This window comes from Dryobates pubescens, chromosome 4, assembly GCF_014839835.1.
Source record: "Dryobates pubescens isolate bDryPub1 chromosome 4, bDryPub1.pri, whole genome shotgun sequence".
Classification (NCBI taxonomy): domain Eukaryota; kingdom Metazoa; phylum Chordata; class Aves; order Piciformes; family Picidae; genus Dryobates; species Dryobates pubescens.
In genome coordinates, this window is record NC_071615.1 from 45,038,511 (window position 1) to 45,066,415 (window position 27,905).

Here is a 27,905-nt window from a genome sequence, read left to right on the forward strand (position 1 = left end):
AACCAAATCAGTCATTCCAGTGTCTTTCACAACTCCATTGAGGAAGGTGTCACCTTTGGTACAGAGCCAGGCTAGGTAAAAAACAAGGTTTAAAGTCCATGGGTAACTCCACTTGCTGTATAATTAACATGAGCCCATGTCTCAGAAATTGCTTAAGAATGACCCTGACTAATGTATTAACAATTTACCACCCATTATTTACAGAAATACTGTCTTCTGCCTTCATCTTTCTTTAAAACTACATAAAAAAACAACCCACCCAACTTTTTATCTGGCTGCTGGAAGCTTTGCCAACTTCTCAGAACTCCCTTTTCTGTAATCTTTTCCTACTTAGTCAGCTTTACACACCTGCATCAGCTGTCTGAAAACAGTTTATTCCTGAAATGCTGTCCATCCTCTCTACTCTGTGAAGAGTGAAGCAAATCCAGAACTAACCTGCTTTTCCTTACTCCCACTTTCCAATTCCACTCTATCATTTTTGGTTTGACAGTTTTCTGCAGTATCCTCTCATGTCAGTTCTGCCTGCAGTGTGAAACCTTCTGGTGACTGTAATGCTCCCCAGGAGTCAACATTCACATTATTCTTGCCTTTCTGCTTAGCATACAACTAACTTCTAGTTACTGTTTTAGATCTAATAAATATTAACCTTCTCAACCATTCCATTTCAAAGCTTAGAGGTAAGAGTATTGCCTGTGATATTGCTTGTGAAAGTCTCTCAGGCTTTTTTGCCAGTTTCACTCTGTTCAGTCAGTATTCCTTGGGTTTTCTGGCTTTGCTAAGGCAATTTCTAATGCAGTGTTGGTAAGCTTCAAAATAGCAAAACCCACCTAACCTGGACATTCTGTGTTTCTAAAGGAATTGCAGCAAGTCTCTCTGGGTTCAGAAAGGTGTGTCAGAGCTGGCCCTGAGACTTTTTGTTGATTTTTTTGTTTTTCTAGAACTGATTTTCATCTCGTGCTCTGAGTTTCTCCTGTGACAACTGCTTTCAGCCTTAGCTGGCTCAGTTTCTGAATTTAAACAAGAAGTCGTTGCTGAAAGGGTGAAGCCTTCAAGAAAACAGCAAGAGGGCTGACCCTGTCTTACCACCTAGGAACACCTCAGTGAAACCTTTTTCACACGCTGCCAAGCACAGTTGTGATAAGCATTATGATCAAAGTTCATATTAGAAATAGCATTTAATGAGAGATCAGTGCAGAGTGCTCATCATTTGTGCCAGTTCGGACTCAGTGATTTTTTTTGTTGAGTGGCTCAAATCCAAGGTCTGTTGTCCTTCCTGAGACCATTGCAAGAAAGCTGGGGAGGGACTTTTTAGGATGTCAGGTAGTGATAGGACTGAGGGGAATGGAGCATAACTAGAAATGGGTAGATTCAGACCGTATGTTAGGAAGAAATTCTTCCCCATGAGGGTGGTGAGACACTGGAACAGTGACAGAGCAGGATCACCTAGACCAGGTCACACAGGAACACATCCAGGTAGGTCTTGAATATCTCCTGAGAGGGAGAGTCCACAACCCCTCTGGGCAGCCTGTTCCAGTGTTCTGTCACCCTCACAGTGAAAAAAATTCTTCCTCCTGTTTCTGTGGAACTTCCTATGCCTCAACTTCCACCCGTTGCCCCTTGTTCTGTCTTTTGGAATAACCGAGCAGAGCCAGGCTCCAGCCTCTCAGCACTCATTTGTCTCATTTGACCCCTGTTGAAGTTTAGTTTAATAATCCAGGATGGGAGTCCTAAGGCCTTATCATACATGGAGGAGAGTCAGTGTATTCCTCTGGTGACTCAAATGTGGTAATTGTTGTTCTGTGTTGTTCCGTGCCCACAGCTGTGTAGAATGGTTGTGTGTGGCCCATATCTAGACAGGGAGAAGTGGCCTCCTTCCACAAAGGGAGCAAGAGGTCTATATTCATTAAACATCTTCCTAATCCTCTCTGTCTTGAGGTTGTATTTAAATTAATTGTTCTTTATTTCCCTACAAGTGGATGACATCAAATGTCATGCAGGAGAGCTTGTATAAGTATTATCACCTATATGGAGGCCTTAGGGGCATGTTATCAGCTGATGGGATCACAGAGGATGTGGTACCTCATGAGGGTCAATGAGGAGCTGGTTTTCCTATGATTGTGCTGCCCTTAGGAATTATTTTAGCCATTGCAGAATAGTTCTGTCTGCTCTTTCCTGGGCTGAAAGGTTCATAACTGTGACAAATCAAACATTATCATTGAGAGTTTTGGTTTATGACTGTCTTCTGCATGATTGTTCTCCACCTAGAGTGCAGGCTTTCCACACTAACAGCCTGCCTGAAGCTAAGGAAGCACTTTATGCCCTCTTGTAGATCAACTTGCACTGTCCTCTTAATTTGGAAGACTAAAGCAACATCTGATACTCTCTTGGGTTTTACTGTTTCTCACACTTGATTTCCTTTTCTGAAGTCAGAAGTGTAGATAATCAGTGATTTGCATCACCTCAGCATTCCTCCTATTGGAAAAACACATTTAGTGAACAAGCAAGTTCAGAAATCCTCTTGCACTAGTGTGATAGAGGAGTTTAATACACAATATTATGGTGTTATGGTAAACTATATGTGGAAGAGCAGATGTATAGGAGAAAAGAGTAATACATTACCATTATAATGTGAGAGGAGAAAATAAATTAGTCAGCTCTTGCATGAATAAATTTCTCTGGTCTCCTGAATAGCTTCATATAATTTAAAATAATCCTTCTGTATAATGAACTTGCAGGCTAATTACTCTTGAATTGCCACAGCATGGTAGTACTCTGTCAGTCTGGGAGTGTTTTGAATCTTGCCAAAATTGCAAAGTAGATACAGTTGAAAGTAAAATTGAATGGGTTTCCTGATCAATGTATCTGCAAGCTGGCTGAGGGCATTATTCCACAGAGTCACTAACTGTACTCATTGCCAGTATTATCCTTTTGTGAAACAATAGAGTTAAAAGCAGCAGATGGTAGTTAATGATTAACATTCCTAGTAAACAAACTTTTGCAGAGATATATTTAAAGTGTCTGTGTGTATATAAATAGACAAGGAGCATGAGCTATGCAACTACAATTGAATTATATTAGCATAACTTAAGAAGAAGTTTGGTAAATACCAAACACCTTAATTAACTTGCACAGTATTAGGAGGATAATGACATGCCTCCTGTAAATGACTCTTCAAAGCATTTGGCAACATGGCAGCTCAGAGCCAAACTCTGGTACCCTGTACCCCACCCACCCCTTGTGGCTGGTGTATGGTAACTTTTTTAACTCCTGCTGTTCAAGCTTGGCCTCTGCTGGGATTTCTGGATGTTGAAGCAACAGACTTTCTTTGCAGAAAGCTGAACACCTTGCTGTGGAGTAGGACTGTGCCCTCCAGTTGTGCCTGTTTGCCTCCCAGCCTGGAAAACCCTTTGCCTCCTGGGCTCTATTAACACAGGGTGGTATGGAGGTGTAGCTCAGGCTCTTCAAGGTTATATGTTTAAAGACATTCTGCTCCTTCTGCAAAAATCAGTCTGAAAAAGAGAAGGCTTCAAGGAGACCTTATTGTGGCCTTCCCATATCTTAAGGGGGCCTGCAAGGAAGCTGGGGTGTCAGGTAATGATAGGACTAGGGGGAATGGAGCAAAACTAGAAATGGGTAGATTCAGATTGGATATTAGGAAGTTCTTCCCCATGAGGATGGTGAGACACTGGAACAGGTTGCCCAGGGAGGTAGTAGAAGCCTCATCCCTGGAGGTTTTTAAGGCCAGGCTGGAAGTGGCTCTGAGCAACATGATGCAGTGTGAGGTGTCACTGGCCATGGCAGGGGGTATGGAACTAGATGATTCTTGAGGTCCCTTCCAACCCTGACAATTCTATGACTCTATAAAAATTTTAAAACAAAAAGCTCTGCAGCATTGTGTAACTCTCTTGCTAACAAAAGCTACCAGCTCTGTTTTGTGCCCCTGCAGTCAATAAGGGCAGTCATTGTATGCGCCCAATTGTAGGTTTTGCAGCCTTCTTTTTCTAAGTTGTTTATTATTGCTGATATAGCTTCTGGAAAAGATGCCAATTGCATATTCTACTGGACTCAAGAAGTGGTCAAGGTGGTGGAGTCACCATCACTGGGGGTGTTCAGGAGGAGACTTGATAGGGTGCTTGGTTGCATGGTTTAGTTGATTAGGTGGTGTTGGATGATAGGTTGGACACGGTGATCTTGAAGGTCTCTTCCAACCTGGTCTGTTCTGTTCTATTCTATTCTATTCTATTCTATTCTATTCTATTCTATTCTATTCTATTCTATTCTATTCTAAGTGTAACTGAATCTTGGTTTTGGAACTGCTGGATCTGTGCATTGGAGTCCAGCCTGAGCTGTGTATCTTCTTAGTTAAGATGTGTGGTATTCATTGATGCTCGTTCTGAAATCTTAACAGTGAGGTTAGAAGCCTTACTGAAAACCAGTAGTGATTTGTCAATTTAGCATGCCAAGTGAGTAAGTAATGTAGTTAACAGTCTAGTTTATTATTGTTTTAAAAACACTGTTGGGTCAGGCATCTATGTGCAAATTGATAAGGAATTAATTCCTGCTACATTTGAATGATTTGGGGAAAGCACACTGGATCCACAAGCAGCTGAGATTTATATTCTTCTCTCACAGGAGATACTGTGGTGTAAATGAGCTAGCTTCTCTCTCGGGAAAGAAAGAGGAGTCTTACTGACAAGCTGAGGTTTCTGAGCAGAAAAGTGCATGCTGAGAGCTTGCCTGACTCACTGTCCAATTGAGTGATATCTTGTCTTCTTTTTACTTCTGTTTTAGATGCTGAAGAATACCAACCTCCAATATGGAAATCATACTGTAAGTATATGAGACATTGGAATAATTTTAGTATCTTACCAAGATGCCACTGTTAGGCCTTTTCTCCTTGTTTAGAAAAAGAGACTTACATGTATTGTGGCCTTCCAATATCTTGAGGGGGCTACAAGAAAGCTGGGGAGGGACTTTTTAGGGTGTCAGGTAATGATAGGACTAGGGGGAATGGAACAAAACTAGAAATGGGTAGATTGAGATTGGATGTTAGGAAGAAGTTCTTCCCCATGAGGGTGGTGAGACACTGGCACAGGTTGCCCAGGGAGGTGGTGGAAGCCTCATCCCTGGAGGTTTTTAAGGCCAGGCTGAATGTGTCTCTGAGTGTGAGGTGTCCCTGCCCATCACAAGTGGTTGGAACTAGATGATCCTTTAGGTCCTTTCCAGCTCTTAACAATTCTGTGATTTTGTGTACTGGGTGCTTGTAGAAATCACTGCAAAGACAGCAAAGAAATTTGAACTCTTCTTTTTTCCCCATGGAGCAAGTCCAGCAGCATTATGAGTGCTAGACTCTCTGCTTTGCCTTACAAGTGTGTAGATCCTGGGTTTCATGGTTTCTCTGCTGAGGTTTTTCAAGAAGGATTCCTGGTAGAGGTAGAGATTAATGCTTCTTATGTTTACTAACGGTCAGATTTGAGTATACTTGTCTTTTTATATGAGCCACCAAATCACTTTAAGATAATAGCATTTTTGATCTTTAGCAATAGAAGCTGATTTTTGAAGTGGTGGCTTAGAAGTTGGAGACACCATTACCAGGTCTTTGAGCCTTCCTCTCTGCCTTTAGAAAAACAATTTACGTAGAGTGCCGTGCAGAAGCGCACGTTTAAAGATCTTTTTGCTTTGTTCCAGATGTATTTTCTAATACAGTGGCATAGATCTAAGTCAAAATATTAGCTTTTCAAACCTTAAAGATAGCCTTTCACAGAATCACAGAATGGTAGGGATTGGAAGGGACTTCAAAAGATCATCATAGCCCTTTTGTTTTAAACCTTTACTGGAACTTAAATGAAACTGTAGCTTTGGGTATGGAGGTTTGGCAGGAGAAGGGGGTGTTTGCTTCCCCCCCCAGATACAGAACTATCCTAAGCAAAAGTTGTCTCTTGTATTGTGGCAACTTCTAATTCAGTACAGTGCCATTACCAAAAGGCAAGGATCATAGTAGGTACGTGTGTGTGCACGTCTAAGTTTAAAGACTGGAATCAACTTGTTGACTTCACTTCTGCACACATTTAGCTATCTTGCTGACTTCAAAGACATCATCTCTGTATTTCCCTGAGAATGACATTCTGCCTCAGAATGGCTGGCATTTTTTCAAAGGCAGTTTGAGTATGCCCTTAAATTACCAGAAAAATATTGCTCCTCAGAACAGTGTTTTCTGGTGTGTTAAAGGTTGTGGTGGGTTGAAACTACCCCCCAACTAATTTGAGAGAATTACCCCCCCAAAATAAAATTGCCAGACTAGGCCAACGGAAGCAAGTGAAGCTATATTTACAAGAAGTTAAATCTAGAAATATGAAATGCAATGAATATGTACAAAATATGCAACATTTACATGTATTTACAGTTTATAAACAACACAAGAACCCCCCTGGACAAAACCAGGGGGCTACCAATAGCATCCCTCTCTTCTCCCCCTGGACAAGGGAAAGAGAAAGGAGGAGAAAAGTAGAGAGTAGCTTGGTAGTACTTAGCCACAACAAAGAAACACAGCCAAGGTCAGCAAGCCAGCAGAAGCAACCAGCAAGTATCCAGGAGAGCAAAGAGCCAAGAAAGCAAGCTCAATAAGCAAAGTGGCTCTAAGCCCCACCAATGGATATGTGAACATCAAGACCAGCACATCAGTATCAGTGAATTCAAACAATCTTCTCTTACAATTCTTTGAGTAGTATGTGAAAAGAGACACCAAGGAATCGCCGTCAAGCACTGGGTGCTTCAGTTTGTGCTCAGATGATGTTTACACCCTGAAGCAGGAAAACCATCCCGTCTCACCAAAAAGTCTACTGTGTATATCAATCCCGACTCCTTCATCCAGAAATAGAGCAGCAATTGCCCTGAACATCTCCCAGCCCACAGATATAACAATTACAGTCAAGAATGCCAGTTCAGGTCACTGGAATGGGCTGCCCAGGGAGGTGGTGGAGTCGCCGTCCCTGGAGGTGTTCAAGGGGAGATTGGACGTGGCACTTGGTGCCATGGTCTAGTCATGAGGTCTGTTGGGACAGGTTGGACTTGATGATCCTTGGGGTCTCTTCCAACCTTAGTTATACTGTGATACTCTGAAGATAAAAGATTAGTTTATACAACTAAATTTATGTTAGTTACCAGACCAATGGAATCATATGGGCCTTTAGATTTTGGGTTTTCAGTCCCCTTCTTTTTCAAAATAGTATCTAGCTAAGGAAGTCCAAGAACATGAAAGAGTAGAACAGCCTTCAAAAATTTCAGGAATAAGCATAAGGAAGGTCATTCTGCCCCTGTGCTCAGCACTGCTTAGGCCACACCTTGAGGGCTGTGTCCAGTTCTGGGCCCCTCAGTTTAAGAAAGATGTTGACGTGCTGGAACATGTCCAGAGAAGGACAGAAAAAACAGTGAGGGGTTTGGAGCACAAACACCCTATGAGGAGAGGCTGAGGGAGCTGGGGTTGCTGAGCCTAGAGAAGAGGAGGCTTAGGGGAGACCTTATTGCTGTCTACAACTACCTGAAGTGAGATTGTAGCCAGGTGGGGGTTGGTCTCTTCTCCCAGGCAACCAGAACAAGAGGACACAGTCTTAAGCTGTGTCAGGGGAAGTTTAGGCTGGATGTTAGGAAGAAGTTCTTCATAGAAAGAGTGATTAGCCATTGGAGTGTGCTGCCCAGGGAGGTGGTGGAGTCACCATCACTGGAGGTGTTTAGGAAGAGCCTGGATGGGGTGCTTGGTGCCATGGTTTAGTTGATTAGATTGTGTTGGATGATAGGTTGGACTCGATCTCAAAGGTCTCCTCCAACCTGGTCTATTCTATTCTACTTAGACCTTATAATTACTTTCCCTTTACATCCAATGGTAATTTATTTACCTTCTATCACTTTCTGCTCAAAATCTGTGGAAAATTTCCTAGGCATCAGCCAAAAAAACTACCACACAGGTTGTTGTTGCAGTATTTCAAACGTGTAAGTAAAGAATCTGCTCAGAAGTCAGCAGGAGTATCCTGATTTGAGATGAACCATTCCAGCAGACGTTGCTGGGCCCTTGGAAAGAAGCAGGCACTTGAGTGGATTACTTTTTATTTAGAAGAGGAACTTGGCTTACTCAAAACCAGTGGAAAAACTGCCATTGACTCTGATGAGACCAGAATTTGAAATGACAGATGTTTCCTTTTTTGCAGGAAGTTTTCATTAAGAAGTCAGAGAAAATAAGCACATGCCTTTCTTATCTTCTCTTGAGTTGCCCTGGTGGTGCAGCAGACAGATTGCTGCATGCAGCGTAAAAATGCTTGCTTGCTTCTGCGTGCACATGGTCCAAGGAAACTTTATTTTAATATTAAACAAAGCAACCAAAACCCAACAAAATAAACCCCCCAAAAAACCTCCAAACCACCAAGAAACACAAAAAACCCCAGGAATGAACTAGTAGAGGATGAATCTATAACTTCCTGTTCAGATATATGTACGACGCCAGTGCTGCGGTAAAGACGAAATCGTGGCCTCAGCATCTGAGCCCCATGCATGAATGACCTTGGCAATAGTTCTGCAGCTCTAAAACGCAGAAAATAGTTTAAGGTTACAGACATTTACTGCTGAGACTGCTCAGCCACAGACAGTTGTTTTTCATTGCGGCGTTAAGTACTGTACGCTTCTTTCCTCGGCTAAAAAATCTCCATCTGGTAAATGAATCACCGAGGTGATGTCCCACAGCATTAGTCCACAATGCAATAGTCTGTCCTGCCTCATCACAATTTTAATCAGTCTGTGTATTTCAGTTTTGCTGGTCTGTGTTTACTGACTATTCAACAATCATTTTCAGTGTATTTTATCTAGTAACTTCTGAAGCTTGCTCAGGTACTGTTAAGATACATCGTATAAAGTTTTTGGAGGGAAGGGAGGCCATCCAGAGGGACCTTGACAGGCTGGAGAGGTGGGCCCATGACTACCTTGTGAGGTTCAAGAAGACCAAGTGCAAGGTCCTGCATCTAGGTTGGGGCAATCCCAAGCACCAATATAAGCTGGGCAGGGACTGGCTTGAGAGCAGCCCTGAAGAAAAGGACGTAGGGTTGCTGGTGGATGAGAAGCTCAACATGAGCCACCAGTGTGCACTTGAGGCCCAGAAAGCCAGCCACATCCTGGGCTGCATCAAGAGAAGCATAGCCAGCAGGTCAAGAGAGGTGATTCTCCCCCTCTACTCCGCTCTGGTGAGACCCCACCTGGAGTACTGCATCCAGTTCTTGAGCTTCTACTACAAGAAGGATCTGGACATGCTGGAAGGTGTCCAGAGAAGGGCCACGAGGGTGATCAGAGGGCTGGAGCTCCTCTCCTATGAAGACACACTGAGGGAGTTGGGGCTGTTCAGTCTGGAGAAGAGAAGGCTCTGAGGTGACCTTCTTGTGGCCTTCCAGTATCTGAAGGGGACTACAGGAAAGCTGTGGAGGGACTTTTTAGGGTGTCAGGGAGTGATAGGACTAGGGGGAATGGAACAAAACTAGAAGTGGGTAGATTCAGATTGGATGTTAGGAAGAAGTTCTTCCCCATGAGGGTGGTGAGACACTGGAACAGGTTACCCAGGGAGGTGGCAGATGCCTCATCCCTGGAGGTTTTTAAGGCCAGGCTGGATGTGGTTGTGAGCAACCTGATCTATGTGAGGGGTCCCTGCCTGTGGCAGGGGGGTTGGAACTTGATGATCCTTGAGTTCCTTCCCAACCCTGACAATTCTATGATTCTATGATTTCTAAGTCTTGGATATGTTTAGGCTCAGTGTATTGCCTTTTATTGGCATCCAGGCTTCAATCCTTCTAGCTTCTCAACAAAGGCAGGTTTTCCTGTTTATGAGGGCAAAGCCTTCAAATAAACAGCATGATGATCAAAGTGGAACAACTTTCAGAATCCAAACTTTGCTCATTGGTATAATGTACAGGCTTGATTCAGCTGTATTTGAAAGAAGAACACTTCTAATACAGATCCTCTCTTGCTTATGAAGAGTTGTTAGAAGGTACAGAGGTTTCACCTATTACCAGATTTCTCAGACTTTTTCTAATAGCCCTGGCACACAGAGGATAAAAAAAAGGCAAGAAGAATTTTGTACTACCAGGAAGCGACTTAGGGAGAAACAATCTGTAACGTTACCAGCAGCCAGCAGGCTCTAGGCAAAGGATTTGATTGCATTTATATCCAAGTTACAGATCAACAAATACATAGCCAATAACACATTTCTTTCTGTAGTCTGCTGTGTGTTAGGAATACTATATGAAGTGGCATTTTGCCTTCTTATCATCAGTGAAGTAGGAAAGAAGGGAAAATAAGAATCACAGATGTGGATTTGCAGGGATGCTGAAGATCAGCTGATCCTGCTTCTCACTTGAGGCATGATTATTGTCAGCTTTGGAGCATAACAACCATGGCTTTACCTACCCAAGGCCTGGAAACCTTCAGGGATGGAGCCTCTGCCACCTTTATAGGGAACCTGCTTCAGTGCTGCACTTCCCTCTTAATGCTTTACAGAGTGAGACACTGGAACAGGTTGCCCAGGGAGGTCATTGATTCCCCTGCCCTGGAGGTGTTCAAGGTCAGGTTGGGTGAGGCCTTGAGCAGCCTGGTCTAGTGGAAGGTGTCCCTGCCCATGGCAGCAGGATTGGAACCAGATGATCTTTAAAGTCCCTTCCAAATCAAACCTTTCTATAAATCTTACAGCAGAACCAATGATCTTACCTGCTCTGTGTGATGAGTAGGCAATTTGACTGCTGAAGCAGCACAGTCATTTTTGATTTACAGCTACAGCACAGATATGCTTGAGTTTTGAAGAGCTGTAAAAGGCACTTTTTTCTTCTTTCACCACTGTTGAGATTGGCTTGATCTAAGCAAGCCTAGTGTCAATGTCACTTCAAAGTTTATTTGCATTACTTCAGATCATTATGCTGGTGTGAAGCAGTGTGAGGAGGAGAGCATCAGCTGATGCCTCCCTTCAGCTCCTCCCAAAGTTTCCCTACCTTCTGCTCTCCATCAGATAATAAGCACAGTGTCTGAGACTCAGTTTTGTTGGAAATTAAGGCTTTATTTCAGCCAAACACTTAGGTTCCTAATTAAGCCTGGGAGTAATCCTGCAGAAATAGGACAGCTTATATTGTTCAAGCTTGGCATGTAAATAAATGCCTGACTGAGACGAGGCTAAGGAGGTAAACCCAAGGAACTCTATGAAACATCTCAGAGAGAAGGCAGTGTGTTTCCTTGCTGCTTTATAAAAACAGTGATAGGAACTTTAACTTCTCTGCTGGAGCATCAGTGAACACTAGTCATAGGGGAGTTAAAGAAGAACTCTTCAGCTCCTGACACACTGAAGAATGAAAAAGTGTGAAGAAATTGATGGTAGTTCTTCTTCCCTGGCAGAAAAGGAGTAAGTGCTGATTTCTGCATGTCATCCCTTTGATTCTTAGATCAGATTTTGGAATTAGACAGTCCTATATAAAACATAGTGTAGATATTCATCTTATTCATCTTGTGTGACATGACTAGTCCTCCAGCAGGAACAAAAGAGGGAGATATAGTCTAACTAGATACTTCACATCTCAAAGAAATGTTCCCATAGAAATCCAATAATACATTTATGGGTTTTTTTAGCTTTCTAAGCTCCCAAGTGATTATGATACCAGGAATACTGACAAACTATCTGAATTATGAACCAATGAAGATATCAAAGGCCAAAAAAAAAAAGCTCCTGCATTTTTCTATTGCAGTGATGCATTTTGGTCTAATTGAACTATAAAATTGTTAGGGTTGGAGGGGACCTCAAGGATCATCTAGTTCCAAACCCCCTGCCACGGGCCGGGACACCTCACACTAGATCAGGCTGCTCAGAGCCACATCCAGCCTGGCCTTAAAAACCTCCAGGGATGAGGCTTCCACCACCTCCCTGGGCAACCTGTTCCAGTGTCTCACCACCCTCATGGTGAAGAACTTCTTCCTAACATCCAATCTACCCATTTCTAGTTTTGCTCCATTCCCCCTAGTCCTATCACTGCCTCATGCCCTAGAAAGTCCCTCCCCAGCTTTCGTGTAGCCCCCTTCAGCTACTGGAAAGCCACAATTAGGTTTCCTTGGAGCCTTCTCTTCTCCAGACTGAACAGCTTCAACTCAGTCTGTCCTCATAGTGTGTATTGTTCCTGTGCATTTCATCTGTACCTGATGATCAACAGAGGCCTACTCCCAGTCTGATGCTGTTCTCTAAGCAGTAATAATACTCTTTCTTTTTTTTTTAGTGCAGTTGATTTTTCATAGGGTTAATTTTCTCAGGTCTAAAATAGTAATGCATCATTATGTTCAAGTGTCACCTTTTTATGATCACAGTGGGTATATCTCTAACCTGCCTGTCAGCTCTAAATGCTACAATAGACTGGGTCAGATGACAATCATTACTTTTCACTGTGTTAAAAAAGGGAACGATTTTCTGTTATTTCAGTTAACCATATCTTTATATATTGGATTCTAAGATTCTCAGCGGTGTAGGGAGCAAAATGAAGCAGAAAGGCAGGGCTGGCTTGTCATTTGAGCAAGCAAGTGAGGGGCATGGGTTTTCTGAACTCCTGACCTTCCCCTGGACTCTGCTGGGGTCTCAGCAGTGTAAGGCAGAGTATCAGCACCCAGCGCTTTGAAAGAAGTGCGTGATGAAGTAGGGCAGAGCTGTAGGATGTTCAGCACTTCTGAAAATGAGGTCACTTAATGAGGTGTCTGTGCTCATTGGAACTTAGCTCTAGGGCACATTTTTCTCAAGTCACCTTAGACATAATATTGCACTCATATTCATAGCCCGTTTGCAGACTTCCACGTAGCAAGCATTTGAAGCAGGAACAGCAGAGAACCTTCCCAGAAAAGAACTCAGGTTTTGGTAGGACATACTTTGCTCCTTAATACCTTAGTCTGTGAGATACTGCTTTTACCTCATTTTTCACTTAACTGCACTTTCACTATTGTTTCACCTCCTCTGTCCTTGCCTTGCTGTGTGCCTTTTGTGAGTATCCTTGGCATCTGTCTTCCCTCTGGTTTTTTGTGTCCTGTTTAATTGCTTGACATCCCATACCATGATGACACGTTCTTTATTTTCCAGATCTATCTTTTCTCCCTTCATCTGATGGTTCTAATCCCTCTCCAGTCATTCCACTGAGTTGCCAGTTTAATATCCTTCCATTTAAAGCTAATATGACCAAATCTGAATTCTTTATCTTTCCCAGGAAACCATTTCCCATTCATTATGTTTTCTGTGATTACCACCATTCGTGATCTTAATCACTCTTGTTACTTGGGGCCATTTTCTCATCTTGTACCTTTAAGGCAGCATATAATGATAGTGGTGTTGTTATTTTTGGTGGTGGTGGTATTAATAATTATTTATTTGTATAGTAATAATCTTACTACATTTTCCTTCAATATGTATTTCTAAATAAGATATCTTTCTCAGTTCAGATGACTGTGCAGATTAATTACCTGTGCCTCTCTGAGACTGGCAGCAGCATTTTCCAGCCTATTAAAAATACAGTTAAGAGGATTTGTCTTCCTTGCATGCATCCTGAATCCCCCACTGCATCCTATCGCATCCGCGGGTTTGTGTCTTCCTTCAAGTCCTTCATGTGTTTACTCTCTCCTGATGATCATTTCTTCCTGCTGACTCTTTTTTCCCCCACCCTTATTTCTCCAGCATTATCAGCCTCAGAGATCCTTTCAGTCATTTCATTTCTTTGCTTTTCCCATCTCTCACAAATGCAGCACATCACAGGACAGGCTTCCTATGTGCTTGTCAGACCAGCTTGTTGTGCACCACAGCTATCAAGCTTATCTCAGAAACAGCTCCACTGACTTATTTTGCTATGCCAGTTAATATTTAACAAGTCTGATTGTTGAAACCCAGGATTTTTACAAAGTATGGTTGGTCAATTAAAATTTGAATTAATCAATTAGGGAGGTAGACCTTTAAATGTGAAGCAATCATATTCTGGTGATATTCTGAATCCTTTCGAGTTCCTTCTCTCTGCTGGAAATTCATCAGGAAATAAGTTGCTATTTTTCTCTTAGATATGTTTAGTATTAAGCGTCTGTAACTTCCTGAATCAGTGGTTATACTGACTTCAGACACTCAGAAATGGACTCTAAAATTGTGATATTTGGCTCCAGAATAAGAGTTTTTTAAAAACAAACTCTGGAGTAAAATTTTCATGCTCTGCTTCACAATACTTTTGGATACCCACATCTTTTGATCACAAAACAGTGAAAGGAAGGCTTTGGATCTTAGTCACAAGATGGCAAGAGGTAAGAAAGATCACAAGTTATCATGAGTCTTGTGCAAAAGTAGCAGGAGATCTGGCAGTGCTGAGTGATGCAGGTTAGATCCAAAACCTTAGTAAAAACTTAGTGGGAACATAAGAAATCGTGACCTCTATTTCTGTGCCCTCCAAGGAAGAGGATTGAAGTTTGGATCAGGAAAAGGATGTGACATGACATGAGCAGAGAACAGAACAGAATAGAATACAATATAATAGAATTAACCAGGTTGGAAAAGACCTTTGAGATCACCAAGTCCAATCTATCATCCAACACCATCTAATCAACTAAACCATGGCACCAAGCACCCCATCCAGTCTCTTCCTAAACATCTCCAGTGATGGTGATGCCACCACCTCCTTGGGCAGCCCATTCCAAATGGCCAGTCACTCTTTCTATGAAGAACTTCTTCCTATCATCCAGCCTAAACCTCCCCTGGCGTAGCTTGAGACTGTGTCCTCTTGTTCTGGTGCTGGTTGCCTGGGAGAAGAGACCAACCCCCACGTGGCTACAGCCTCCCTTCAGGAAGTTGTAGACAGCAATGAGGTCTCCCCTGAGCCTCCTCTTCTCCAGGCTAAACAATCCCAGCTCCCTCAGCCTCCCCTCATAGGGCTTGTGCTCAAACCCCTCACCAGCTTTGTTGTCCTTCTCTGGACACATTCCAGCAAGTCAGCATCTTTCCTAAACTGAGGGGCCCAGAACTGGACACAATACTCAAGGTGTAGCCTAACCACTCCTGAGTTCAGGGGCAGAATGACCTCCCTGCTCCTGCTGGCCAGACTATTCCTGATACAGGCCAGGATGCCATTGGCCTTCTTGGCCAACTGGGCACACTGCTGGCTCATGTTCCGCTTACTATCAACCAGTACCCCCAGGTCCCTTTCTGCCTGGCTGCTCTCCAGCACACTCTGACCCCAGCCTGTAGCACTGCATGGGGTTGCTGTGGCCAATGTGTAGAACCTGGCACTTAGACGTGTTAAGTCTCATGCCACTGGACTCTGCCCATCTGTCCAGCCTGTCAAGGTCTCTCTGCAGAGCTCCTCTACCCACTAACAGATCAACACCTGCCCCCAGCTTGGTGTTGTCTGCAAACTTACTGACGATGGACTCAATCCCCTTGTCCAGATCGTCAATAAAGATATTGAGCAGGATGGGGCCCAGCACTGATCCCTGGGGCACACCACTAGTGACTGGCCGCCAGCTGGATGTGGCACCATTCACCAGCACTCTCTGGGCTCAGCCCTCCAGCCAGTTCCTAACCCAGCACAGAGTGCTGCTGTCCAAGCCACCAGCTGCCACCTTGGCCAGGAGTTTGCTGTGGGGGACGGTGTCAAAGGCCTTGCCCCCAAAGCTTTCACACCACTGAGTGACAAACTTGGGTGCAAGCTGCGGATGTGCTCCCTTCTCTGATTTCACTTCTCTGAGTCCCATGCAAAGAGAAAGTGCAGAAAAGTAACACCTACCACTTCAATTCACTGTCTGCAACAGGGCCTCTGTGTTTATCAAACATTCAGGCATTTACATTCGTCCTATGACGTGCTGCCTTGTGGGGCATAATTCTGAGTTTCCCAAGCAAGAGCCCTGTCTGGAAACTTGAGCTCTGAAAAAAATTCACAGGCACGGCACAACGTTTCCAAATACTGGAGGGTCAGCAGACAGAAGGCCTTTCTCCAGGGAGGCAGTCCAAACCTCTGGGATTTTTACTGGAGTTAAGGAGAGACAGTCTGTCTGCGCTGGAATTGATTACTGTCATGGCATGTCAGCTTCTTCTCACAACTCCGAAGTGGAAAAGAAGGAGAGGATCTCATTAAATACATTCAGTGAAGAGGGTGGAGGCCAGGGTTCAGCAGCTACCCCTAGCCTCAGGTCCCCCTCCTCCAGCCCTCAGAAGGTTCACAAAATTGATCCAAGGCCATTTGAATAGTGTAATTGTTCTGAAAGCAATGTTTGCCTGCTCATCAGGAGCAGCCAGCAAATCCTGAAATAAATTCTGGGACTGTGGTGAACCCTTCCACCCCCTGCTGAACTTCTTCTTGGCCTATCCAAAAAGTGGATGTTACTTGGGAGCAATCTGTCCTTGAGTTGCTACAGCACTGTGTATGCAAAAGTGAGATTGTTATCCCCAGGCACACCTAATGAATCTTTCTAGCTGGTCTTCCATGGTAGAGAAACGTAACAACAAGTACAAAAGGACATGATACTCCTAGAAGTTAAATCAGCCATCACTTCACTTAGCTTGCAGATCAACAGCCAGTTTTCATATGAATGATTCAGATACTCTGAAGTACCTCCACTGCTGCTGTCTTTTTCTTTGCATTTACATTTTTCTCAGCAGCCTCTGGCTAAGAAGCCTCAGCTGAATGAAAGTTTGTGTGTGTTGCCATCTTCTAACGATCTGTTGGGTTTTGTGTTTGACAGTGTATCAATTGCAACAAGAGGCACCGCGTCCCAAGAGAATCATCTGTCCTCGGGAGGTCAGTTCTTCTTTCGCTCTACCTTGTTAAAGCTGATGAATTGTCAGCAGCCTATGATTACCCCCCAAAAAATATCTTTTGTGCAGTCTGTGGATAGTGTTCATTTTAATTTCTCTAAGCAATTGTTTTATATAACAATTTTTCTTAAGATTGATTCATTAAAGCTGATTCATATTTTCTAATTAGGCACAGAGACCTCATTCGCCACCAGAAGCACCTTCATTAGGCAGATGCTCATTAATCATTGTTTAGTGTGCTTCTCTGTATACTGCCTAAAGTTTTGTGTTCCCTCATCAAAATTGAAGGTGTATTTTCTTCCTCTATCTGCATATTAATGTCTGTGTGGTATGTCTCAACATGAGACACGTAGCTCCAGTTTGTTGAATGCATTCTGGGAAGTGTTACGTTCAAATTAGCATCCTGAAGTGATAGCCAGAGAGTTTAGCTCTGTCACAGAAACTTTAAAGATTATAGGGTATTTGGCCATCTACAGGGTTGTGTCACCTTGTCTCCCTGTTTTATTTTTCTGTATTTCTCCATTTCTACTAAGTTAAATATGTCAGTTCCTCAACCTGCATGGCATAATAGTAATGGGAAATGTGTAGATATCTCAGCTCAATCAATAAAACTGTGATAGATTTATTTTCTGCAGTGGCAGGGACAAATTTTGTGCAGCTGGACGTGTAATACTAGTAACAGGAGTGCTGAACACATGAAGTGATTGCACAAGATGTAAAAGATGATATCAAAGGAGACAGAAACTATCATCCTGATCTCTACCTGCTTCCCACACTGTGCACCCACTGAAGCAGAGCCCTAGAACAGCATCTGTCAAATGTTAACAGATACAGTCTCAAAACAGTTCTGCGTGGGGCAGAAGGTTTTGTCCTAAGGCACAAGCAGTTGCCCAGCATGGTAGAGAATATCCATAGCAAAGCCAGGAATTTAATCCAGTTTTTCTGAGTCCACACAGAGCCACAACTAAAAAGCCATTGCATTTTCTTCTCAAGTGCCACCTACCAGTTCTTTCAGGGCAGGGAGAGCAGGGCCTTGGCCTCAGATTGGGAGTCTTCAAGCCCTGTCAGTTTGGGATGATCCCAAGACATATGTGCAGAATGCTAAGAAGATCAAGTAAACACCAGAGTGGGTGAGCCCTCGTGTCATCCTTTTTCCCTGTCAAAGACAAGGCTTGGGGAGAAGGATCACACTGTAGCCCTTTGGGACTCCAGTGCATGTGTGCTGAAGGGGTTTAGAAAGTCCTTCTTCTCTCCAAAATTCTTTAATAATTGACAGGTAAGTCTCTGTAGCCAGTGTTCTCAAAAGGAGAGAACATTAAGGGGTTAACTGAATGAATATCACATAACAGGTATTAAACTAGTAGTAATAGAGTTGTAAATAGTTAAACAATTTATTTACTTTCAGTGAGGACTTTTTCACATTGTGTGAGAGAAAAGTTTACCTAATATTTTATGTATTTATTTCATACTGAAACTGAGGAGGAACTTGTCTTGAGAAAATCTGACTAGTAAGCATGGGATGCTTAGGACCACTTGTCTACAATTTGAACTCATTTTATAGGGATACATGTGACTTCATCTGAATAAATGTAATCTAAAATTTATTAAGCTTATGCAGTTAAAGCACTGTTAGATTGCCTCTGTGTGTAAAAATCCAAATCAAGGTAAAATGTTCTTTTAAAGTGGAGTATCCATTGTATTCTTGTTCTAAAAGCAAGATTATCAGCACAAGTAAGTTGAGTAAATGTACAGCTGTCAAGTCTTTAGCTGTGTGCTGTACTGAAGATATTTCTTTAGGCTCAGGAGCATGTTATGTACAACTAAAGTTATGCTTTGCTCCCTTTGCCTGATGTTTAAAGCCCATAAATATTTAGTGTGTATTTGGGCTGAAACCCGCAGGAAAAAAGCTAAAGCCATATGATGTTAACCAGATTCTTTGACCCAAGAGCCAAAAAACCCACTACAATATCGATAATGTGCTTTATTTTTACATGTAGTTGGGGATGGGAGAGTGAGTGGGTAACAAGTTCTCCATGGATCAGCAATGTGTCCCTGTGGCCAAGACGGACAGTGGGATCCTGGGGTGCAGTAAGAGGAGTGTGTCCAGCAGATCCAGGCAGGTTCTCCTCTCCCTCTACTTTGCCCTGGTGAGACCTCACCTGGAATATTGCATCTAGTTTCGGGCTCCCCAGTTCAAAAGGGACAGGGATCTACTGGAGAAAGTCCAACAGAGGGTTATGAGGATTACTAAGGGACATGGAGCACATGCCTTATGAGGAGAGGCTGAAAGACCTGGGGCTGTTTAGTCTGGAGAAGACTGAGAGGGGATTTAATAAATGTTTCTAAATATCTGAGGGCTGAGTGTAAAGAGGGAGGGGACAGGCTCTGCTCAGTTGCACCCTGGGATAGGACAAGGGACACTGGATATAAATTACAGCACAGGAGGTTCCACCTCAACATGAGGTGGAACTTCCTCACTGTGAGGGTCACAGAGCACTGTAACAGGCTGCCCAGAGAGGTTGTGGAGTTGTCTCCTCTGGAGACTTTGAAGACCCATCTGGATGCATCCCTGTGCATTCTATGGTCCTGCTCTGGCAGGGGGGTTGTACTTGATGATCTCAGGAGATTCCTTCCAACCCCTAATATCCTGTGATCCTGTGAGTGGGGTGTCCTGATTGCTCCTTGTGGTTCATATTATCAGCTTTATAGAGAGTAGAACTGCATACTGGTTTTAGAGATAAAGTTCAGCACTATGTTCCTGTAGCACCTCTCAGCATTTCCTCAGCACACAGACTGTAAGGCGGGTGTTTTGGGGTTGTTCGTCATGATTCTAGTTTGACTTAAGTGTCATCTGATGATTGTATGGGCTTACTTCACTGAAGATGGTGGCTTATTAATCCTAAATTACTGTCAGCTACATAGAAGGATCTCAAAACCTAATTTTCTGTTATGTGTGTAGAATTACATTAATTGGCACTATGATAGTTACTTAGTATGCAATGTGATGCTCATCCAACATCTGGAGAGCAGGTGCCAGCAGGGTGTGTGACTGACAAGTTAGATTTATCTGTCCACGTGCACATCATAGGAACTGTACTTTGTTGAGGGTGTTTTCTCTTGCATAATTCAAAGTGAAAACTACTCCAGACAAAAGAAAAAAATTCAGAGAGTTTTAAATCCTTCACGCTTGTGGGAAGATGTTTTTCATTCATAACTGCCAAGCTCTGTCCTCTTTGCGAGGAAATCGAAGCATCTGCTACAAACGAAATCTGTAACACCAACAGATAAACTCATGACAGGCTGGAGTTTTGTTTTTCTCTCACCTCTTGGCATTTCCATCATTCCTTCCTCTTTTCCATTGCCATCTTTCATATTCTCCACGTTCATGTCCTCTTCCATTACCTCTTTGATACTCCTTAGTCACAAGCGCTTTTAGCTTCAGGTCTCCACGGTTCTACCGTCCGACTGTGCGGATTCCCTGATTAACTCTGCTGTGGAGACAGAAATCACCTCTGCTGACCACCAGACTAAAAGCAGGGCTGTAAATAAAACATGAACATTTACGTCTTTGTGTCTTTGAGCTTTGCTATCACCATTTCCCCCTTTTATTTTGCCTGCATAAAATATCTTGTCAGCAGAAGCAGGTCGTTCCTGCGACGGGAATCACATTGAATGAACTGGTTTAGGGCTTCAGGTATCTGGCTGCTTTTAATTAATCAGCACTGGCAGCAAGATGAGTGTGAATATCCTCTCCTTTCCAATAACATTGGATTTCTGCCAATATCCTCATTTGTAACCATATTCCTCCCAGCCATGTTTTAATGATTTATTCTTTTTTTCAAACAGAAGAAGTTTCATTTTAAAACTGCCATTCAGGTGGTGGAGTAGCTTTTAAGTGCTGTGCAAGCGTGGCGATAGGCACCAAAGAATCCGATTTGTGGGGTGAGGAAGCGATGTTGGGAAGCATCTTTGGGGCTTTATTCTACAGAAATGCTGATTTAAAAAAAAAAAAAATCATAAATTCTCCAAAAACAATTCAAGCTTTCGACTTCCTGGACTTATTCAAAGCATTTTAAAGACTTTTTAAGTTCAAGAAATAGTTCAGGAGTAGGCTATTCAAAGTTAAAGTATCCTTTATAGAAAGGGGGACTTTACCAAAGTAAAAGAATGAAGGCAAGGGGTGACATTATTTGAGAGTAATTTTTTGGTTAATCAATAGGCTTGTTCTAAATTTCCTGTGACGAGGCAGTGAGGATTACCCATGAGTTTTTAGTTTACTTGTGTAGAGATATTGATACCTATGAGTGCTATTCCTGTCCCCTTCCAAGAAAGTCTTAACTGCTGACAGCAATTTTGGAGGCTAATGATTTTATCTGCATTAGACCTTGCATATTCCTAACAGTGCCTTGGCCAAGCCAGTGTCAGCAACAATGAGAGACTCCTCTAAATTTCCCTAGTGTAGACAAAGCCTTAGAGCCCTAACTTATATTATTATGTAGAAAAATGTCAGTTAATTGCCTTCCTTGTCGTTCTGAATTCCAAATAGGTTGTGTCAGCAGCAATGGAAAGTATTTTTTTTTCTGCCTTTAAAGCATAAAAATTATGGTTTCTGGAGTCAAAGCAAACATGATTAGAAAAGGGAGATTTTTCTCTGGAAAAAAAACACCCAACAGTATGTACAGATAGATATCTCTCCTCTTTTCATTTTGCTTAAGTGATTGTAAGAGACTAAAATAATTCTGGCACATTCAGACTGTGCTACTGAGAGTCTTTCACTATAGCCAGCAGAGGGTCAGGAACTGTTTAGACCCTGTGGGTATCCATTACCCAGATTTATCAAAACAAGTGTACACATAGTGGCATTTCATAGAGCATAGCTGTTGAAATGGTCACTAGCAGACATGTAATAATGATATTGCCATCTTTTACATTGCTAGCAGAGAATACAGGATAATTGCACAGCCTCAAAACTGAACCACTGCAAATTATTCTTTACTCACTTGTCCTTGTAGTTCCTCCTGAAGCACCGACTGGAGCTGAGAACAATGCAATTAGCAGGGTATCATTTAAACAACAGCAATATTGAAGAGCACTTTAAAAATGCTGGCTACTTTTGTTAGCCCTTCTTTCAGGTACAGAAATGTTTTATGGAAGAAAAGGCTCGTGATTAGGTAAGCTTGAGCAAGGTTGTTAAAATTAAGCCTTAGTAAGATGTTTGTGCAGTGGATCTGACTGGATAATAAGTGTTTAATCATTGCAATAAGTCTTCCATGAATTCCCTTGTTCTGATCACTTAGTGACCTTTGCAAGCTGAATATTTCCTCTTTCCCTCTGTCCTCGTCTGTCTAAGGGCAATGTCTGTCCTGTGGTAAAGTACTGGAGAGCTGTAATAGGCACTGAAATTGGCCATAAAATTGGTGGTAAATAATGGGAGTAAATGGGAATTTTCATGGCACTTGTTCAAATCACCTCACTGCAAAAAAGTCAGACACTACCATGAGGAGGTCTCTCTTACTGTCAGTCCTCAGAGCTTATCTAAGCTGATTCAGAATATGATATTATCTTTTCCTTAGGAAGAAACCTCAGAACACACACGGTGACACACCAAGAGACCCCATTAGCCAGCAATTAAGTGAAAATGAACAGAATTGCTCTGAAACCTATTTTCATTAATGAAAATGTTTGTGCATATAAGACTTAATAGAGCCCATATCTTCAAATTCTTATAATATTGCTGCTGCTGCTTTAATTATGCTTTTATAATCCTGTCTTTATGATAGAAACAAAAAGAAACAAGGAGGACACAGCAGTAGCCTGTGGGTTGCCAATGAAGCTGAAGAGCAATTTTGAATAGATATTAACAGAAGGAGGAAACTGAAATCCATAGTGAAAGTAGAAAGGCTGCCTGTATTAAAGGGGCTGAAAACAGTTGAAAGCCAGAAAGGGCCTTGGCTGAAATAATGCAGAGGACATGTGGAATGTAAATATTTTTTTTGCATCCAGCATCCCTCTAAACAGACCACATGCAGGATTTCCTGCTATGTTTAACACATGGGGTTATACCCAATTTCTGTGGTATCCCCATAGTGGATTTTCTCTCATAGAATGCCTGTGATTTGCAGCAGTGACGGAAATAAGGAAGGGAGGATGGAATACTGCTTGTCCACAATTCCCTTGTATTCATCACGCCAGACAAAACTGACAGTGTGCTTTTTCCAAAGCACTTTTAAGTACTGATAGGAAATGTCATCTTGTCTGGACTCCACAAAGTCTCACCCTTATGCAGTAAGGTGGTGGAGCACCGAGACGAAGCCACATCATTCTCATTTTGACACTCCATTGACTAATGACTGATGAAGAAATCTTTCTAATTCTTCTGCAGACACGATAGTAAATATTTCATGTAAGGTGCTTACAGTTAAAAAAACAAAAGAGATTTGTCTGTTCCACTTGAATGTCGTCAGGTTTGATTTACTCATGTTCTGGGTTACGATTTTCAAATGAGAGTGGTGTTCATCCTGACCAGAGGAATATGGTATGAACCAATTGATGCATTTATTGATCACTGCAAAATTGAAAAGTTAAAGCCTTCTTTTTGGAAGGCAAGGCAGCAGCTTCTGACTAATGAGCACAAACTGTATGTAGCTGTCTTTAAGGACTGGTGAACTTGTTCATTATCCCACTGGCTTTGCTTGAGAGCTTCTTTGGGAAGTTTCATCCCCCTGTCCATTTTTCCTTGGATGTGAGTGATGTGTGCATGTCTGTGCTTGTGAATTTGCTATTCTTTTGACTGTTTTATTTCCTTTGATCCTTGTGCACCTGTCAGTCTTTTCATCTAGTGCTTTTCCTTTTTGCATAATAGAATAGAATAAACCAGGTTGGAAGAGACCTTCAAGATCATCGCGTCCAACCCATCAACCAATCCAACACCACCTGAACAACTAAACCATGGCACCAAGCACCCCATCAAGTCTCCTCCTGAACACCTCCAGGGATGGTGACTCCACCACCTCCCCGGGCAGCCCATTCCCATGGGCAATCACTCTCTCTGTGTAGAACTTCTTCCTAACATCCAACCTAAACCTCCCCTGGCACAGCCTGAGACTGTGTCCTCTTGTTCTGGTACTGGCTGCCTGGGAGAAGAGACCAACCTCTGCCTGTCTACAACCTCCCTTCAGGTAGTTGTAGAGAGCAATAAGGTCACCCCTGAGCCTCCTCCTCTCCAGGCTAAGGAACCCCAGCTCCCTCAGTCTCTCCTCATAGGGCTTGATGTTGACTGTTGGTGGGTTTCAAGACAAAAATAAATGAAAGCTTGCTTCCTATCTCAACCTAGATAAAATTTGTCAATGATCCTACCTGTGGGTGAAAAAACATTGTGCTCAAATAGAATCATCTATCCCTTCCAGCTTAGACCATTATTCCTTGTGTCTGGTTAAATAATATGTAGAAGGGAGCCTTACTGTCTCTGCTGTCTCACTGGTATTTTGTGAAGGGCCTGATGTCTTTTTCAAGAGTCAAGAATTATGAGAAACACAGGATATTGAGTAGTTGATGAACTTTTATTTCCTAGTATGAATAAATACGGAAGCTTTACACATCCACCTGTCTTGTTTCCCATACTTCCTGTACACATATGTGTATAAGACATGGAGGTGCTGGAGTGTGTCCAGAGAAGGGCCATGAGGCTCATGAAGGGCCTGGAGCACATGACCTCCAGGGAGCATCTGAGGGAGCTGGGGTTGTTCAGTCTGCAGAAGAGGAGGCTGAGAGGAGACCTCATTGCTCTCTACCACTACCTGAAGGGAGGCTGGATCGAAGAGGGGGCCAGCCTCTTCTCCTTGGTGTCAGGCAGCAGGACTAGAGGAAACGATTACAAGCTGCACTAGGGGAGGTTCAGGCTGGATATTAGGAAATGGTCTGCCCAGGGCAGTGATGGAGCCAATGCCCCTGCAGATGTTTAAGTAAGGGACATGGTTCAGTGTTGTACTGGGTGATCTTTGAGGTCTCTTCTAACCAGATGTATTCTGTGTTTCTGTATATGGCTACACACACAGAATGGTCAAATCAGCCAGTTAGGTCTGTTTGGAAGTCTGAAGAGAAGCAGGTATGAACATGGGACTTCTGAGTTTCAAGATTCAGAAAGAAAATTCAGGTTTGCATTGTAGGTTTCTGTTTATCTTTTGTTTCCAAAATATTTGCTTATCTGTTTGAAATACCATCATGAGTGAGACATCTTAACTGCCCTGTACAGATTAGTAAGGGCATGTATGTGATAGAGATCTTTTTATGAAGAGTGTGTGTCTCATCATTAGTTATCAAAATATTGAGCTTTGTTGAAAAGAAAGCATCTGTAAGTTACTATGTTGTTCATCATTTGGCATATAAATATTCTCTGACTTAGTATTTTGCAGAGGAGCTAATAGAATCTCTACCATTTCCAGACTCAGGAAAAGTGGCTAGCACTATCCAAGCTCCTTTATTCCTTAAGCCTGACTCAAAGGAAACACCTGGAGTTCTCAAGTACAGAGCAGAAGTGCCATAAAATCAACAAGAGGAAATAAACTGAATTAATATTTTTATTCCTGCTTTCATCCTTCTCTTGTTCCCATGTAGGGACGTTTTTCCAGTGTAATGAAGTGGCAGTGCCTCTCACATCCCACAGGGGTGCACAGGAGCTTGTCTTCTCCTTTTCTACCTATCCATTCACTATCAGTTCCAATGGGTTGTTTGTTTACTTTACTTCCACAGCTTCGGCCTGCACCATAGATTATAACCAGTGCCTAGCAGATTGGTTGGTCTAGCAGATTCATTTGGCACTTGGCAAGCTCATTCACTAGGCACCTTGCTGAAGGGCTACATGTTTACATCAAATACCATTGAGCTGGTGAGGAAACATGGGGTTTGAAGATACATTAGGGCAGGTGACATAACACCAATAAGTTTGTGCAGATGTACTGTGAACTGCTGTGGCATGTGTCACAGAAATGCTTCAGTGCTTCTCGCTGTTCCAGAGTTCCAAGCAGCATTTAGACCTTTGATAGGACTTACTGCATTTATCTGCTGCTGCCAGGGGTGTTTTCTCTCCCATTTAAATCACACTTCACGCTTGAAACAAAAGGAGCACAGCTTAAATGCTATACTCCAATTTTTTGGTCTCATTTTCAACATAACATTGACATTCCTCTTTACATTTAATGAAGGCCTTACTGTGTGAATGGAAGCTGTATAACAAACCAAATGACTCCTGCTTTTGCTATTGAAGCTGTTTGAACCTGACCCTATGTCCTCTGGCTATTTAGCAGCAGCTTTCTTGATTAAGCTTTATTTTGGTTTACGTTCAGAAGCACATTTTTTTCTTTAGTAGGTGAGAAAATACTTTATTTCCCTTTCTTTTCTTGTTCAATCTTGCTCTTTTCTATTAGAGCTGAAAATATAAAGAAATATATTCTCCTTTGGTAACAATAGTAGCTGTCTGTGTTGGGGAAGATTTCTCTTACCTTCTGAAGTTTATAGTGTCTCATCTGGTATATTGATTATTGGCTGCTGGACCAAGGTCACAGATAGGAAACAAACCTGAGTTAAAAATGCCCTCATAAAGGGTGCTTTAAAGCAGCTCTCTTGAAAGTTTGGTACAAGCAAGCAAACAAAAAAAGCAAACCAAATTAAAAACCAAACCAAACAAAACCCCCACAAACAAACAAACACAAACCCCTTTTCCTTAAAACTTACAGAAATAACCTTGACTGATTGGAAATCAACCTGCAGTAAGTGGTACAGTAACTGTCAGAGCTGCTGAGCTTCCTGTGTTTCTTTGTAATGTATTATCCTTCTGCAAAAGGGGCATTATGCATCTTACCTTCCATGTACGTTACAGCAGAGCAGAGAAGCTGTGCAGCTATGGGCAGCAGTTAGTAAAAGCATTCTTTATGTTCATCACTTCTGTCTTTCCTTTATATTCTTCCCATTAGTGAAGAACTTCACTCCTGCTTTCTTCCCAGTGCTGTAAATTTTACAGCAGAGTGTTTTGTTCGAATATCTCAAATACAGTTTGGCGCTTTGCTGTGCTGATAGGTTTAAACTGGGTTGTGTTAAGCAAACAGTGACCAGTTTAATCACTTAAGCTTGGTCTTTCTCCTCTAGAACAATTCACAATCCACTGCCTTCTCCCTGATGTCTTCTCGTCTGAGGGCCTCACAGAGGTGGGCAGAGACATAGTATTACTGTGGTTTTATGTGTGATTTATGCAACCTATTCAGTCTGCTCCTTGTTAATCCCTGTCTCCTGAGAGCAGTGCAGGCAGAGATGAGGAACAGACTGGACCATTGTATCTTGAGGCCAGAAGAAACTCAAGAGGTTGTCATCCCTGCGTCAGGAGGGGATGTTTGCATATCCTCTTCTTAAAGCCTTTCAAAGCTGAAGATTTCATCACCACCTCTGCTCATTTATTTCATATTTAATTATTTTAAACACTTTCCTAAGCACTAAGGATCTGATTTTTTGCTAGGTTAAGCCTATTATTTCTTTTCATGTGTAGTAAGCATACAGAGAACAAGTTCTTTTATTTCCTCTTGAAAGTGGAAAGTACCTGTCTGCTACAGCCCCTCTCTGTCTTATTTTCTTTAGGCCAATCTCTTTTCATGTCTTTCACAGTTGCTTAATCCCTGCTCACTCCAGTTACTTGATCCAGGCTTGCTTGAGATGTGTTGCCCTAACACACTCTCAGAATATTCCAGCTGGAGACTTTGAGAGAGGACATGGCAAGTAGAGGATTACTGTGAAGTGTTTGTTGGCTGCGCTCTTGTTGTTATAACCCAGTGTGACATTCTGGGTTTGGCAGTTTTTGCAACAGGCACCTTCAGTGATTCGTGTTCGTTTGATGATCTGTAACAATGTCAGGATCCTTTACTGCAGAGATGTGCCTAATACCTTCTGGTATTTGGAATGATTTTGACATCTTGCTCCCAGCTACTTTGCAGAAGGCACTGTAGTCCCTCACCGTCACGTGCCTGAATGTTTATCCATCAAGTGGCCATAATGCTAGCTTCCCTATGGCTCTGCGACCGAATGCCAAAAGGAGATGCAG

At 42.5% G+C, this 27,905-nt stretch overlaps 1 protein-coding gene across 1 annotated transcript in view; it reads left to right on the forward strand.

The window, feature by feature from the left end:
* Positions 1-27,905, forward strand: part of CHN2 (chimerin 2) — a 204,154-nt gene that overhangs the window by 84,089 nt on the left and 92,160 nt on the right. The window contains exons 2-3 of the mRNA XM_054161207.1: positions 4,792-4,830; positions 16,750-16,805. Of these exons, the coding sequence (XP_054017182.1) occupies positions 4,792-4,830; positions 16,750-16,805 (95 nt within the window). The remainder of the gene's footprint in view (positions 1-4,791; positions 4,831-16,749; positions 16,806-27,905) is intronic.